We start from the raw sequence: 17,940 nt of genomic DNA, 5'->3' as shown, positions 1-17,940 counted from the left end.
ACTATGTACAATTTCAGTAACTCGGATTACAAAGAAATCTTACGGAATAAGGCTGATCATAAAATAAACTGTGTTTCATTTCAGCTAGGTGTCCTTATTACCCATGTATTATTTTTCTGGTATTTTCCTTCAAGATGAAAATGTGGATTTGCTCATTTGCTCTTTTTTTCTTACTTTCCTCAAATGGAAAATGTCCTTCTATACCCAAATTGCTTCATAATGTTGATACTTCACTGGAACAATAATGAAATAATCTCTTCAGAATATTAGTGTGGAAATAGTTAGATGTTCCCAGTTAATGCCTGAAGTGACATCATTGCTGTGATTAGCCTGTATCCAAAAGTAGGTTGACACTAAGTTCTCCTCTGACAGAAGTTTTTCTAGTTTGCAGGAAGAACTTTACAAGACAGCACAGGAACTAGAGAATAGGAGCAGGGCCGTAAATGTGTGATACACATGTAGTAAACTGGCACTGCGTTCTGTGTTGCTCTTGAAAGGTTCTTTGCTTTTATATACACATGCTACTGTGACTCGTGCCTGGTATGGTTGTGTGTGAAAGCTAGCATTAGTCATTGAGTGGGCTTTTATGGAAAGCAGGCTCTGAACAGCTGATTCACACCCACCTAAAAATATGATGTATGAAGACATCTTGTGACCTAAGAACGTTAGTAAAGCTTTAATGAATAAATATTTATCATAAATATTTTTTTATCACCCAGAAGGATGTAGACTTGATGAGTTGTTCTTTGTGTGCTTCCAAGTGTGCATTTTCATAGAATCATTTCCTGGAGTAACTTTTGAACCTATTGAAAACTTAACTAGATTTGACAGGAAACTTGTAGTCTAAATTTACTAAGCTATTACAAATTTAATGGCAACTCATAAACATGCAAGAGACGGAAACCCCAAGTACTGCCTTAAGGAACGTAAGAGACGTAGCATGAATACACCACCACAAGTAATCTTCTTACTCATCTGCTAGCTCCTCATCATGCAGCAACAGGGTGCCACAGCACATGCATTCTGCAGACACTGGAACCTGGAATGATACCTGCTACCTCTTTTTTCCCAGTCAATGGTGAAGGTGCAGGGACACTTGGGGAGGGTAGAGAGGGGGTGAGGATAAGGTCAAAGATATTCAGGACAAACTATGTTTGGGTTGGTAAAAGTGAATTGGTACAGGAGGACAGGTCTTCGTGACGCTGCTGTGAGTGGTACAAAGTACAAAATCCATACCTTGACAAGCTTTTTCTCTTCTCATAATATCTTGCTCAGAATAAATAGTCCACTTATTCTGCACATGCAATACATGTGCAGCTGATGTATTGCGTGCCAGGTACATGTAAAGCTATTAAAATTTAGAGAAATGAGGGAGAAGTTATATTTTTAACAATTCCAGCCTTAAAAATGTAAGAAAATGCACTCATATAGGTTTTGAGGTTTTGTGATCAGTGCAGATGTGACTGAAGTTGTGACTTCATACATAATATGGGTAAAAATAGCAGTTCTAAGTGACACACCTGTGATGGTACAGGCTGTACAAACCTGTTAGGGCCCACTAAAAGCTTATGTAGTTGTCTGGCCCACTTTTTAAGTTCATGCTCTGTAGATACACTTACAACTGAAATAATGCAAGCACACCTACTTGTGCTGTGAATGCATCTTCACTTCTCTGTACAACTGTCCTGCTGTGGTAAACAGCGTCTTAGAAAAATTGCATTGCGCTCTCAGCCTGCAGAATGTGATGGAAGTTGACTCTGAGGAAAGTATTGTTGTCACCACGGTAGTTTGGCCACTGTGCAATAGACAGTATTTCTTACTTTGGATTGCAGATTTGTTATGAGAACCCTCATTAATTTGTCATCCATGGTTCTCAGTCCCGAGGCTGAACACTTTTTGAGCTTTCACTAGTAATTATTTGTATAGTAAAAAAAGGTATCAAACCTTCCAGTCAGTCTGTTGAACTTGAACTAAGTTGCAGTACTCTCAATCTCTAAACTGCTTCTGACTTTTTACAACATGACTTCATATAACAAACACTATATTGTCCTACTATTTTTTAATTGATCAAAAGGGGTTTTTTTAGGTTTTTATTCATGTAGATCTAAAGTTATCTTCTTTAAATTTAGTTTTCAGTTATGAGCATCTGTCTTTCAAGAATTAGTAGGGAGCTAATGTGGTAAGGAAGGATAACACTATTATTTAGAAACAACAAGATTTGTTTCCTTACCTTCTTATGAACAAATATGGGAGGATGAAAATGCTGAAATGGACTTTTGCTCCTCTCTCTTGCAAAATAAGTTGTTTATTTTAGACCTCAGGTACTAGGAAAAAATGAAGAGGGTTGTTGCTATGGCATAGCCATTGTGCTGATACCACTCTCCTTGTTTATGAAGGAGATAACATCTACATATTAAACAAACTGACCCTGCTGGCTCCAGTGTTTGCTATTTTACCTGAATTGGTTTGAACTTATAGTATTTCCACTGCAGTTGATCTGATAATGAGCTGTTCTTGTTAAGTATTGTCACTTTTCCAAATAAAGGCAAGGCAAAGAGACCTCTATGATTGTTACAGAAGTACTAAAGCATATAATTGACCCCTGTGTGAAAATGTGGGCTGTAGAGAATTTGATTACAGCTGACAGCCCACAAAACGTGCTGTGCAGCCTGTGGACTTTTCTCAGTGGTATATACAACACAAGAAAAAGAAATAAGTCTTTGTTCTGTGCCATCATATGAGGTTTTGTCAGTGTGTTATTATCTGAAAGTTCTGGGTTTGAATCCTTTTTTTCATGGCTGAGGTGTCTTATACCTCTATTTTAATCCCATCTACTCTTATATCTCTCATACTTGCTGTTAATTGCATTGGTGGACACTGCATCTATTGGGATAGCAGCTGGGAGAAGTAGAGGGCCTCAGAATTGTTATTTTCTAAGTATTTTTTATCAACCAAAGCTCAAAAGAAAAATTTATTTTTAAAATATGAACTAGTGGAATTAATTGTGTAATGCAGCTGATCTAAATAGTACAAATTTGTTACTAAATTATAATATTAAATTATGCTTTACAGGAACACAGTCTCAAATTTGAGAATGTGCATGACTGAGATATCTAAATGAGTGTGTAATTTTTATTTAAATAAAGACCCTATAGTTAATGATGCCAAAAACTGAGAAAAATCACAAATTGTGTTAATATCTTTCAGGGTTAAAATTCCCCAGCCATCAAGAAATATAGCAAGAATATTCTAGCCGACGTTTTTTTCTTTTCTTTTAATAATGTCCCAGTGCCTGCTCCTTGGTGCCAACTTTGATCTCAGTTTCTGCAACAGGACAGAAAGATGGCTTTGCCCAGTGGGGTTTAATTTATGCAAATCAGACTTTGCAGGAGTATTTGTTAGGTTTCCTAAGTGGATGAGTTTGCTTTTTTAAATACCCTGGCAGCAATAGATTTGTCAATATCTCCCATTATATTTTTGAAATGGCCTTTCAATTACTTTAATTGTGGTTGGTTTGATTTTTTTTTTTCCCTTTCTCTCTCCCTCCTTTATTCTCTCTATAGATTCTGGGACTTTTCCAAGCCTAACCCTTTGCTGGAAACAGTTGAGCATCACACTGAATTTACATGTGGTCTTGATTTAAGTCTTCACAACCGTGGTCAGGTAAGAGCTGGGATGCTTTTACTTTTCACTTGCCTGTTATAGGCACTGTGGTCATGGCTGATCCTGAATAAGTCACCAGATTGCAGTAAGCTTCTGGAAGTGAGTCTGGCTGAATGCTTATCAAATAAACCTCATTTCAGGTCCATTTTTATTTGTGAAGCAGTTCCTTGCATTGGATAGGAGAGGAGGGCAGAACAGACATGATTGCAAAATCAGATAACTGAAAGCCATGGTGAGCTCTGGGAAAATGAAGTATTTTGTTTCAGAAGGAAGAATAGTAGAGAAGAGTCTAGAATGCTAAGCTGAGATACAGAGCTTTCTTCCATCTACTTAAATTGTCAAGTTAAATGTTGGTAGTGTCACATAAGATGCCTAGGCCTGGTTTGGCATACTATTTAGAGGACTAGGAGAGGCTTAATCTGTGGCTGAAATTTGAAAACCTTCAACTATTAAAGTCAATAAGTAGAACCTATTTTATCAGTAGCCCTTATTTATGTACTGGTTCTGTAAGGATTCCCCTCTCCTTCTGTTGCTACAGTTGTTTCTGTTTTGTAAACAGAGGGTTCTTTTTTTGTAGTATGAAATTACTTTTAGACAAGAAACTTTGAAAAACTGAAGTTAATTTTTTACTTTAAAATAAGGAAACCTTTAGTTTTCATACAAAAATCACTGTAAGGATTTGCACAATTTAATGTGCCAGAGATATAATTTGCATCTAGATTCTTCTCAAATTCACAGTAAAATGATTTTTTTTACCCCAGATAAAAATTGTAACATCTGCATTCACATTCAATTTGAACAAAGCAAACTAAAACCATTGTAATTCCTGCTGGTAAAAGGACACGGGAGAAAGGTGTTTGGCCAAATACTTAGCTTACTGCACATGAAACTATTCTAGCTAAATAATAGCTTGGTGGGTTTTCTGCCTGGTTGGCTGTTCCTTAAATTCTGTTGCTTCAGTGGTGCTGCAGTGCCTGTACACAAGGCTGTGTTGTGAACCACACGGGGAAATTTGTAAGGCTCAAAAAATATTCAAGGTTCAGGTTATTTTTAATTAGTGCAAGGCAAGAATACTTAAAGGCCAGTTGCTGGGGATTGAAACTTCATCCCAAGTGACTGCACAGATGTGGTTTGGCTGCACTGGGTCCAGAGGGAGCAATGAGCATAGCATAATGCATTTAGGGCTTCAGAGTCAGTGCATGAGCCCAGCTCAGTTTTCCATAAAGTTGCTGTGGTTTTGTATTGGTCTGAATGAAGAGAGATTTTTTCTTTCATTTTGTATTGAGGATGTGATTACTTTGACAACAAGCCCATTGCGTCATGGTAGATAATGAAAGAGAAGTGCACATGCACTTTTATGTTGAAAAAATGAAAATGATGGTGTGCTTACCCATCAACACTAGGACATTTGTGCATTCAGGTATCTTTTTTCTCATGCAGAAACTCTACAAGTCTGATGTTGGACTTAGTGCACAAAATCTATAAATCTGGGGTACATATCCATATTTACTGAGTGCCAATGTGCGTTCCGGACAGAAGTTTGGCATTTGCAACAGCTTTGATATTCTCTGGTTTTTTCCATTGAGTTGATTTAATGTATTCTGAGGGTTGGATATCACAGCAATGCAAATTGTGAATGCTTTTTTTTAAAAGAAGTTTAAAAATCTGTGATAAAATTAAACTCTCACTAAGTTAAGGAGTGAACACAAGGGAAACATAACCCCCGTTTTTATAGGAAGACCCATGAGACATCACCTTGAGTATTCTTTGTTCAGCTCTGAGTAGGACATGGACCTGTTGGAATGAGTCAGAGAAAGGCGATGAAGATGATCAGAGGGCTGAAGCATCTCTCATACAAAGACAGGCTGAGAGAGCTGAGGTTGTTCAGCCTGGAAAAGACAAGGCTCCAGGGAGACCTTGTGGCAGCCTTCCAATTCCTAAAGGGATCCTCTGAGAGAACTAGAAAGGAACATTTTAGAAGGATGTGTAGTGATAGGACAAGGGGTAATGGCTTCAAACTGAGAGATCGTTGGTAGGTATGTGGAAGAAATTCTTTACTGTGAGGGTGATGAGACGCTGGAACAGGTTACCCAGAGTTGTGGATGGAACTGTTCAAGGCCAGGCTGAAAGGGACATTAAATAACCTGGTCTAGTGAAAGGTGTCCCTGTGCATCTCAGGGAGGGTTTGAACTAGATGATCTTTAAGGTCCCTTCCAGCCCAAACCATTCTATGAATCTGTGAACACCTGCTGAATAGTTACTTCCAGTATGAGCCCTTGGAGTCTTTCCCTGGCTTCTGCATCCATCCAACAAAATTTGGTTAAATTTTATGCTGCTATTCCCAATATGCAGGTTATCTTTATGTTCTGTTCTTTATCAGTCTGATGATGAGCTCCATTATTTGTTTTCTTCATGTATTTGCATGATTTGTGATTTTCACTATTTGCTTTATAAGAAGTTATGACTTCAGATTTGAACTGCTTCTCTCCTCCAGGGAGAAAGTGAAGAAGGATGCAGGGAGAATGCAGGATATTTTATTTATAATAAACAAGCTATTCATTTATACTCAAATTAAGTAACATTCTGGTCATTAACCTTTGCTTTCATTCTTAATGATATTTTTTGTTGTCTAGACAGATTGTTTTCTTTGGCTTTGCACAATGAACTTCAGCATTTTTTAAGTATTTTTACTTGTCAAGGAAAAAATTATATGCACTATTGAAAGTGTTCAGAATAGATACTGTGATTAAGTAGCTAATAATCTAAGAATTAGAAGACATTCCTGTGGAACTGATTGAGCTTTGAACAGAACCCTCAGGCAGAGAGTAGGTGCATGCAGGGAAGCTGGTTCTTGTGCTAAGGGAGGCAACGTGGAAAAAAAATCTCATAATAAGGAATGTGAAGAGACCCACTAGTATTAGCTAGATGAAACAGTAAAAGCCTTTGTGCTTAATTAAACATTCTAGTATCTATTTTGGATTATCTGTCTCTATGTAAAGTAGGTGTTTTTTGAAAGCTTTGAATTTTATAAATCAGATGTTTTTTGGTTTGGGTTCCTCCCCCCCCCCAATGTTAGTATCAGATTCATAGAAGTTTGAGACAACAAACTTTCAGGTGCATAGAAAAATATGCATTTTGCAGTGCAAAGCATTAACAGAAATGATCCTCATGATATTCAGGGTATTTCTCTGTTAAACTGCAAGTGCTGATGTGAGAGTTTGCCAGGCATGTTTTCCAGGAGAAAATACTCCCAACTGCAGCCAATGTAACCTAGGCACACATGAGAACGATGACAAGACCCTAAGCACCAAAAATCTGTTAAATTTGTGATGGTGTGTAGTATTAAGAACTGAGCAAATCTGTTTACCCTGTCAGCAACATTAAGAGTATGCAGTTTTAAAAACCAGATAGTTCTTTCCAAAGTTTAGGGATAAGAAACACGACTGAAGTTCGCTTCATTGTATATACACTAGATAGACAGAGGATGTATGTAAGCACTAAAAAATGGTAATCAGTTATAAACTATTCCTTGCTTGGGGCTGGTAATGCTAGACCATGTACTGGAGTTGTGCTCTGTAGCTCACTGGGTTTCTTACTTCTCTCCATCTATTTGCTTTTCCTGTATGTGATCTGTGAATAGTCTGATGAATAAAAATACCATACTCCCTTAAGCCATCTTTTCCTGGAATGTTGCTGTGTTTACATTCATGTTTACATGCTATAGGTAACTTCCTTTGGTGTTACTTGTGCAGCTTTATTTAAAAGCCTCCTTTTTCTTCTGTTATAGGTTAATTGCTATATGGGAATCATGAGGGCATTTTGAATAACTTCAGGCAATCCATTAATGACATGGATAAAAGTACAGATCCTATAACATTCCATTCTTGTCTTGATTCTGAAGTTATTTCCATAAGTATATAAAGAATAGAAAATACAGATGTATCATTAATTTCTTTAAATCATGGACAAAAAGATGCCCAGCCCTTTCTGTTGCAGTTCTAAAACAATTTTGCCTATCACAAAGGTAAAAAAACCTGACGCTCTGAAATTTGTCTGAAAATCTTCTTTAGCTACACCTCATATCTGTTCTGAGCTCTGTAAAGCAGCGAGTGGGAAGTACTGATTTCCATTGAGTCAGGCTTTTTGTTGTGCTGCTGAGAACAGGATTAAGTATCTAATGGGAACAGGAGAGGAATCTTTCAATTTCTCTATACTTCTGTGCTGTGAACAATGACATTCCTAAACTGCAAGGATACGTAATTTTCAGTGGGAGTTACGGCAGTTGATGTAGTGAGCACGTGGTATGTAAAAAGCACATTAGACATCTGTGACATGCCAGATCAGAAGAGGACTCCACAATGTACCGTGATGAGGTGCTCTGTTTGAAAATTAAAAATGTTCAGCTCCAAATGAGAATGACCCAAGTGTCAGTTCTCTAGTTCAAAATTATCCGTTACCTGAATGCTTGCTGAAGTCTAGGTTTTAGAATAACACAAATAGTGATCACTTAGGAATTGCTTCTACTATGATTGCATGTGTTTGGATCATAATTGCACTACAAAAGGGCAGCTGTCAGTGTAAATAGCTATTTCTGTCAACACTTTTGGGAGGAAACTTGTTTTCTCTAACCTGGCTGCAATTCTCCTCCCCATGCAACCTGGTGGGGTTGGAGTGAGTGAGCAGCAGCATGGTGCTGGGAGGGATTAAACCATAACACACACAGCACCCTATATTATGGAGACAGTGATGGTACCAGTGGCTCTTGTGCTCTGTGTATTGTGATTTGGCCTTCCTGAACTTCCACTCTGTTCTTCCTAAAGCTGTGGGATGTCACCAGCATGTTCTGCCCAACCACTGTCTGCTCCTTCCTTGCACCTGGCCAATCATACTTAGAGCTGAGAAGAGGTGCCTGCACTGTCGATCCCATTAAACTGATGGTATCCTGCATCACTAAAATTTTAAAGCTGTAATTTCTTACTAGCTGGAGGGAGGCCATGACCAAGCTATATACACTTGACCTGCATGCCCTGAAGGTTACTTGAAATCTAGTTCTAAATTATTCCAGCCTTATGGGGAAATTTTTGATCATTGTCAAGTTTTGGTGTGCAGGTTTCTTCTGCTTGTTTTCTTTGTGCTGCTTTTGCAGTGTGCTGCATTAGCTGTGCCAACATGGGAAGCAGAAAGGACAGGAGGGGCTGCAGAAGCTGGCTTAACCAGTATAGCCAAATATAAATGCAGAGGATGTCTTTAGTAAGGCTGTTTGGCTGCGTATTTTGCTGTGCATTTAAATTAATTGTGGATGCTCAAGAGGCCCAGAAATGTTAATTGTTCTATGTAAAAGTGGAAATGTACGTCTTGTGGAAATGTACAGAAAAACATATACTCTCTGCTTTTTTTCTTTTGATCGTTTGCTCTTATCTTTTACACTTAATTAGTAAGAACCTGATAGCTTCCACCCAGCTGTTGTGGCTATGCCACTGCTATTATTACAACCCTATCTGTGCTTCATTTTAGTCTCTCCTTATGGTCCTTCTCTAGGATGCTACTGAAGTTATGCAGTTTCTTTGATTCTTTGAGATAAAAAGAACCTACTTACCTAATTTCAGAATGGATTTTTTCCAGAAAATATCAAATTTCACCAGCTGCAAGTGTTAAACCAATCTGAACACCTTACTAAGTTGGAGAGGCTAAAAGAAGGAGATATTTCTTAGTGGTGCTTATTGTATGTCTTTCCTAAACTGTGAAAATTAAACTTTCGCTGTGTAAGTCAAAGCTAGGCACTCATGAGTAATGATCACTGTTTGCCATTATCAGCAAAAGTTTCTTAGTGTTTGGAAAGGTTTCTGTCAGGCGTCACAATTTTATAAAAGCTGCAAGTGTTTGGAGAGGAAAATCAATTTTGATACTGAAGTACTGGGAAGGATGGGAGACAGTACTTTCTTACTCAGTAAATGTATTGCTTGTGCATTTTATTTGGTGCAATGGCCTACAAATACTTGCTACTTCTGTGAGCCCCATCTTGTACTCAGTGTAGTGGATTCTGTTACTCTCCTGCATGACCAGTAAGTGGTTGAGAAGTCCCAGTGAATTGCACAAGTGAAACTCGGGGGAAGACAGCAGGATGTTGCAGCTGTTACTGATACTGTTTGGCTTATGATTATTTGTGATTATATCCCAAAATGAAGGAACTGAATCTACCTCCAAGCTGAATGATGAATTTGAAGATTGAATAGGGTCATCAGAAAACAGTTTCACTGGTGGAAATTGACTGCATTTGGGGTCACCAAGGCCACTATCAGCACAGAAAGGCATTTTGCAGTTCCAATGTACCTTCTATAGAACTTAAAATTGGCTTATCAATTAAACCAGTTCTTGGAAGACTGAGGTGATGTCTTCCTCCTAATTTTTATAGCACAGAGGAATTGCTACCAAATCTGTGGAGATTTCAAGGATTTTTTTCTAACCTGCAACTCACATCCCCATTTCCTTTAAAACTTACTGATGAAAGCATGCTTGGAAGACTTGCATTTAGGAATGTGTGGCATAACTTCCGAGTCATCTTCCCATTACCTGTGTCAGAGCAACAGAACAAATGATGAGACAGCTCTTGGCTTCTTAGATCAGTTCTTTGTGACATATCTTTGCAATGTGAAAAATAATGCCCCTCAAGTCTTTTATCTCTTTTTTTCCTTAAGAAATAAATTGATTTTTAAAGCAGAATTTGGAGCATCTGTTTCTGATAACTCTAGTTTTAACCTAGGTCTTTATAAGAAGTTCTGCTCTGGAACTTGTTTAATTTTGTCTTTACTGGAAATAATAATTAAATCAAGGTATGTTTTTTCAAAAGTAAATTTTAAAAAATATTGGTGCTACTGCACATTGAAAAGAAGAACATTTCTTTGCAAACTCCCATCACTTTCACTCTCATGTAAAGGTTGGCATCATGCAGTTCACTCTGGCAACTGCTAACCAAACAGGCCACAGTAGTGGTTCAGACTTTATAGAAGAAAACAGGTATTGAATGAGTTTAAACTCATGCATGATCCATTATGCACTTGACCAACTAGTTTTAATGTTCACCTGTGAAATTATTTGATGAGTAGCAAACCAAGCCTAATAGCTTGCTTTATCTTCAATTAATCTCCATCCCACAAGCTTAGAGGATGTTCAGGATCCCTCAAAAACACGTAATAATGATATAAATAGACCATTAAGTTGTGTTTGAGAAGACACGGAAGATAAGAAACTAAAAGAGGAAGGGAAACACAACTAATGGGAATCAAGAACTGATTTTTTTTTTCTGCTGGCTCTTCTACAAAAAAAAAAAAAAAAAAAAAAAGACAGCTCTCATTTGACAATGGGATGGAGAGAAGATGAGAAATGGGTCTCAGATACATTTACATATTATCACATGATTCATTATGAGCACTCTGGAAACTCAGTGGCACCAAGATAGTTCTGAGATACTAATCTAGAGTGGACTGTACTTTGTTCTGATTAAACCCTTTCATAAAAGGTAATTGAACTCTTAATTTTTTAGTTGTTTTTTTGAATATATTTAATCTTGCTTATGCTAGCAGATAGATTTATTGTGCCTCCAAGTAATGAATAAAAAAAAGTTAGTGACTAACTTAGGAGTTGTCTCTTGTTCTCTTGCTTCTTCTGAAGAGTAAAGAGACAGAATGTCATGCAGGTAATTGCACTAGACTGAATGGATTGCCCTCGGGTGCTGGAAAAGGTCTAAGTCTATTGCAAGGCAAGATGATTGTGATGAATAGGAAACAGAGGGCCTGTCGAGGGAGTAAATCAGTTAGTGAGTCAATGGAAATGGCTCTGATAAATGAATGTATGTCAGTATTAAATCAGTTGGTGAAAAACATTGTTATACTCTGGGACAAGGATAAATATTTCAATAAAATACAGGATAGCTGTTTTAGCTGAGTTGAGCTATGATTTTCTAGTCAAGCCATTAGCTTTCTGGAATGACTGCAGATTTTTTGTTTCTGTGCTTTTCTGGCTTTATTTGAAAAGAAATACAGTGATCCCCATTTTTTGTACTTATTTTTATATCTTTGCTGGCACATAAATTAGCACGATATTTATTCTGCAGTAACAACAGTATAGTACCTTTAGTGTATATGCTGGTGCCGCAACCTTGCTACTGAAATAAAAGCATTAAAGACAATTAATAAATGTCATTTTGTTAGACTGCTTTTGTTCCATGTAGCTTTAGTTACAATGAAAATTACCAGGCTTAGAATGCTTCTTCTGTTTGCATTATTCTTGATGTAGTTTACCAGTCAGCACAACAGAGCTTTATGATTAAGCTCTAATTATTTTGCTTTTCCCTAAACTTTAATACTTAGAAGTTGCTATATTAAAACTGCATTCTATAGTTACAAGAATATTCATAGATGATGATGGAAGTTGCATGCCATACAAATTATGCCATGCAAAATAGTCAATATTATAATGGTATTGAAATTTATACAGTTCTTTGCAACTGAAATAAACTGTCCTATACTCTGTTGGCATGTCAGTTTGAAAAAAAAAAAAACAAAAAAAATCAAAAAAACAAAAAACCATGCACCCTCTAAAAACTGGAATCAGTGAGATTTGTTTGTCTCAGAGTAAAATTTGTCCCCAAGACAGCAGACATTTTTTACAGGAGAACAAACTTCCACCCCTTCATGCTCCTAATGGAGGGATTTTTATGAGGTGAGCAAATCAACTGTGAGTAAATTTTCAGTTTTCCTTTGTCTTCATCCCACCATAGGAGGACTTTCTTCATCTGCCAGTACCATCATCTCATTGATAAAAATATAAACTCTAGGAACTTGCCCCTTTTTGGATGCTATATTTATTTACTGTGGTGTGCTGGATGATCCTTCATCCCAATGAAATTTCTACCTCTGTTTTAATATTTTAATTAAATAGCATTTAGTTTATTTTTTGAAAAAGGCTAAAGTGCTTTGAAGTATTAAAAATGTTGTAAGAGCACTCTGTAAGATAGGTCACAAGATAAAAGGCAAAATGCAAATAGAAGGCATTTTGTAAACTGATGCAGTTGCTTCATGAGCAAGTCCTTCTCTTCATCTTAGTCGTTTGTATTTGAGGCAGTGACAATCTCTGAGCTACTGCAAAGGGGCATGTGGCACTCTCCAAAGAACACTGGCTGCTGCACTCCTGGCTTGCAGTTGCCCCCTTTCTCTGCCAGTCTTGCCTGTATTTTGGAGAAAGTAAGGAGAAATGGAAATGTCATTAATTTTTTTAATGTTCTGCCATGCTGCAGTGTCCCAGTTTCCCATAGATACCTGTGTTCTGCACTTCATATGTGTATTTTCATCAAGGTTTCTGGTATCAGTATTTCATTATGGACTTCCTGCTGCACAGAAGAATTTGATTCACTGTTACTTACTGTAGCTTTTGTTTTCCTCCTGTTGGCTGGCTATGTTTTCTCCTTTCATGTGGTATCATTAAGTCAATGAGTTGGGCAACTTATCTCAAGAGATCCTTTTCAAACTCTTTTAGTATCCCCTGTTTATTTTTAGTATTGCTAGATTAAATGCTTCTGTAACTATTTGTTCAGAGGGGATTTCAGGGATACTAATTACATTATAACAGGTGGGAATTCCCATTGGATTTTTTCCAAATGTTATTTTTGTTTCATGTTTCTTTACAAAAATAGAAAGTATTTCCTATTGAACATTGATCTGTAGCTGTGGAGAATAATAAAAAACCTGCAGTTTATGTGATTGCCAGCTTCTACCCAGCATTTAGTGGAAAACTCAAATTTTCTTTTTGGTATGATTTGAGAGACTGCAATGCAGCAGAACATTATGCTACAGAAAGCTCTATTATGTCGTATGAATAGACAGACATATTGTCAAGAGTTTTTTTGACCCATTTAGATGTATATGGAAAGCACTTCAAATAACTAAGTAGAACCAGCTAAGGAAGCAATAAAAATGAATAATAGTGCAGTATAGTAAACACAAAATGGGCTAATTATAGTCTGAAATCAAATACTGTAGTTGGATTTCCAAATTTTTAGTGTGCAGCTGTTCATTCTGGCTCTGGAAGAGAACAGGAATTGCAGGCTGCAGCAGAAGGAAGCTTGTTGTGCAGAGGATCCAATACTGTATCTTTTGTGATCCCAACTGGAAATGACATTGTAAAGATAATGCAATATGGTTTCAGCCAAATTTGTTGGCATTTATTTGTTGACCTCCTCAGCTTTTTCTCTTTAGCTCTCCTCTTTGTTCTATATGCCTTAGTTCTTGTCTCCTACAATATTTTGTGAATATATATGATAGGTCATCTTCTTGAGTAATTATCAGTGTGGGTAACCCTTTCATTTTGTTGCAGACTCTGAAGTGCATTTTCAATTAATTTTCAAACCTAAAGCATTCCGTAGTCCTTTTCCTTGGAGTCTTGTTATTTATTAAGATCTTTAACTTAGGTTAACCTTCTGGTTTTCTGGTTTTAATTTCAAGCCTACATCTAGGATGAAGCTTGGGACATTGAATTCAGAGAAGTCACTGTGTTTATAAAGTGCCTTTGCCACAAGTGGCACCACTTCTTATCAGACAAGTGGGGGTCTAGGTAGTGCTTGAAGCAACACTATGACCCCCAAATCTCAATGATCAGCAAATACACATCTCTCTTCTCAACAATAAATGATGGTCTCATAGTCTATCAAGCATGAGAGTGAAATTCTGGCTTAATTCTTCAGGAAACTTCCTGTATAATTCCTTCCTCAGCACTAGATGCTAGGAAAATGTCTATAACAAATTTCTTTGTCTGCAAGTATAAGAAGATTGTTCAGGTTTGGTAATGAAATGTTTAGATACTACAGTGAAAGGATCCTAAGAATCTATAAAGGGAAGAAACATTGCAGGGTCTGCACATGTGTCTGTTCTTTCTTAATTTAATTTTCAGTTACATTCTTTTGTTACATTCAAAACCAATTTAGTTATTGTATAATTTTGAAGCATTGTAAGTCAGAGTAAGAACTGATATTAAATCCACAATATGCATTAAGTTCCCTGTTTTTTTTTGTAAAATGACTTTTGTGAAGGACTTAATAGATTTTGTTTGCTTTGTAGGTGGTGGATTGTGCTTGGGACGAACTAGTCAAGATCTATACTCCATCGTGTCTGGCAGTTCCTGTTTAGAAGAGAAGATGATCTGACATGCCAGGAACCTTTCTCTCTTCCCCCACAACCAGACTTGTGCTAAAGTGTCAACAGTGTCACTAATCTCAGTGTCTCTTTATAAGTAGAACTGCTTGAATGGAGTGTTGTGCACTTGAACATGTGGAAACTTCAGGGCTTGGTTTACTGCGCAGGTAGTACTTGAGCTAGCAAAATGTTCCACAGCTACTCAGAAAAGTGCCCATAGCAGATATCAGTGGTGTCTTCAGAGCTGAATGACCAACACAAGTTTGTGATCTGTCTGGCTAATGATGAGAGGAGAGGTCTCAATCTTCTTGTTCTTTATAAAGATTAAAGGTAACTGGCAGTGTATTTTGAGATGTCACTGTAGAAAAGGAGGAAAAAAAAGGAAAGGAAAAGAAAATTAAGGCTTTTTACTGTAAAGTACTGTAATGTCAACTGAAGTTTGTATCACCCAGATGCATTTATGATTTGCTGTGAGTCATGTTGCATTATGTTCTTTTGCAATATGATGCATTTACTCTTAATCGACAGTTAAATGTCATATTTTATAGCTAGCTGATTTGTTTGACCTTTCTGATTGCTGCTTCACAAAGATGGTAAAGATTATTTTCATATATTTTTCTTTTAGATCTCTTTGAGCAAAACAGTTAATGAAGTTATGTAGAAAGTTACTCTGATAATAGAGAAAATCGTTATGAAGAAATGAAATACATACAATACTAATTGGATCACAATCCTCAAGAGATTTAGAGATCGGGCGACCATTTCTTCTATTACATTTGTCTTCTATTTTCACTTACAAAGTTCTTCCAAGAAATAGAAGTGGAATGTGGCCATAAATCCAGTGTTTCTGGACCTGTGACGGCCTACCAAAGTGAGAACTGATGTCCAGTCCAGTTGACCTATATACATGCAGATTAATTGCATGATACAAGCATAGCGAATCCAGCATGGCCAAACTATTGCAGTCACTACAATATGCACAACATGTTCTAGGTGTGTTGAATAGTTTGCTTTCCCAGTTTGACCCCTCAGCCCACATGCTGGTACTTCCATCTAAGTTTTCTGGGGCAAGTAGAGATGTTCAGATGTTACATTTCTCCAGACACCTCTGAATAGTATTTTAGGATCAAACTGTGATAGTACCACAGTACTCATTGGTATGTGGTAGCCTTCTCTCCTAATTTCCTGCTAGTAATTTTTTTTTTCCCCCTCTTAAAACTGTCTCCTTTCTGCTGTTAGCCCACCTCAGCTACCAATAAAATCAAAAGACTCTTTGCAGGTTGGGTCTTTGCAGATCTCTGGTCAAGTTTTCATAGTGTGCTGTTAATAAATGCTCTATCCTTCTGGGTTGCAGCACTCACAGATCGACCAATAGCAGACACTGCCAGATCTGCTGGGTGCTTTGAAGCAATGAAGGAAAGAATTCAGCTGAACTAAGACCTGCAAATTGCAAGGAAAGAATGCTTGTTCTATTTTGGAGAAAGAGCAAGGGAGCTAACAGGTAGCCACAGAGAGAAATGCATATATTGATGGGGTATATAGGCTGGACAGGAAAAAACTTTCTTCTACAACATGATAATTTGGATCCCAATTGGATTTCGTATTTTTCTTGGCCAAATGCAAACTGCCTCCAGACTGGCATCTTTTTGAGTTGAATTAATAACAAAAAATAGATTTTATCTTTTTTTATGACAGTGCTGTACCAAATCTGAACCGTTTACTGCACTTTAATTCTGTGCACTGAGGAATAATGCAGAATAAAGCTGTGCTGCATGCAGCTTTCAGCAGTACCATGGGCCATAAAATCTAATTTTAGGCATTAAAATTGATTATTTCAACTTCAATAGTTCCTTCACTCTTCTGTTTTATCTCCCTTTTCTGCTTTGATTACAAGTTGCTTGTCTGAGTGGAACATTTTGGTGGCAGGTGTGTATTTTATATGCATGTTTCTAGGGGGACAGAGAGAGTGGGTTATTCCAGAATGCTGCCATAGCCTATCAGTTGGAAGGGAAAATTTAGAAAACCTAGCACAGGGGGAAAAAATTAGGAATTCTGAACATGCATACTCAGCACATGGATTAGCTCTTTCCTCAGCTGCCTTCTCTCCCTTCATGTCCTGGTTAACTTCAATGCTGAGGGTTACTCTATCTGGATTATTTCTCTTGAAATACGAGGACATACAGAAGATGCACATAATCAATAAAAATTGTGGCCTTTTATTTTGCTGTGTGATCTTTAAATGGTGAGAACGTGCTGTAACATTTCTGCACTGTAACAGAAAAAACAATTTGGCAATAGTTGTTGCTGATTTTTAATTCTCAGGGAATATTTGCTATAGTTGTTTCGAAGAAATACTTCTTATTTTATGACCAAAATACTATCTTTCAATCTTTTTTTTTGCATTTACTGAAACAGTTAACAACAACAGTCTAAAACATGTAATGTCTTCTGCTTTCAAACTTGCTCCTGTGAAAGATTTTGTTTTATTTAAATCTGGGTTTCTCTTTGGTTCAAGAAACATATTGATTAATCAAGTTCTAAAGGTGTGAACTTGTTTTTCTATAATGCTATTAAATTAATTGCGCACAGTATCTTTGGCTATACTCTTGTGTTCACTTCCCCAATCAAGAAATGTTGTTCAAAAAGTAAATGCCATGCAAGATACTGAGAGTGTCTTCTAAGAAGAGTATCATAATCATGGTTTGTTTCTTGTATGAATACTGGGTGATGGTCACATTTTTCTGGGTGATGGTCTCTACCCTGTACTGGTAGAGACCATACTTTTTGCAACTTTATGCAACTGATCAGGCTGTGTGCCCCATCAGATCTTCATTTTCATAAAGGAAAGCAATTTTAAATTATTCTTTGTGTCTGTTTGTGCAGAGTGTGTGTCAGTGATTAAGTGATCTCTTTCTTCTAGCCAAGTACAGTTCTGGCCTCAAATTTTGCTGCGTAAGCAGGCTGTACTGTGCCTCTCAATAGTACTGATCAGCTGTGCTCAGGGTCATGGAATGGGGAATGGATAAACTTTACACAGTTCTTCTCTGATAGACCTGATGGTTGCATTAGACTTTAATTAAGGCAAATTTTCCAT

The 17,940-nt window shown here is 37.2% G+C and overlaps 1 protein-coding gene across 2 annotated transcripts in view; it reads left to right on the top strand.

The window, feature by feature from the left end:
- The window catches only part of PEX7 (peroxisomal biogenesis factor 7), a 40,964-nt gene extending 23,527 nt beyond the window's left edge, over positions 1-17,437 (top strand). For both annotated transcript variants that reach the window (XM_072927019.1, XM_002194629.7), the window contains exons 9-10: positions 3,564-3,663; positions 14,772-17,437. In XM_072927019.1, the coding sequence (XP_072783120.1) occupies positions 3,564-3,663; positions 14,772-14,840 (169 nt within the window). In that variant the 3' untranslated portion in view covers positions 14,841-17,437. The remainder of the gene's footprint in view (positions 1-3,563; positions 3,664-14,771) is intronic.
- The last annotated feature ends 503 nt before the right edge of the window (positions 17,438-17,940 follow it).

Source organism: Taeniopygia guttata, chromosome 3 (assembly GCF_048771995.1).
Source record: "Taeniopygia guttata chromosome 3, bTaeGut7.mat, whole genome shotgun sequence".
In the NCBI taxonomy this organism is placed as follows: domain Eukaryota; kingdom Metazoa; phylum Chordata; class Aves; order Passeriformes; family Estrildidae; genus Taeniopygia; species Taeniopygia guttata.
Note: the sequence above shows the minus strand (reverse complement) of the source record. Positions and strands in the feature narration are given on the sequence as shown.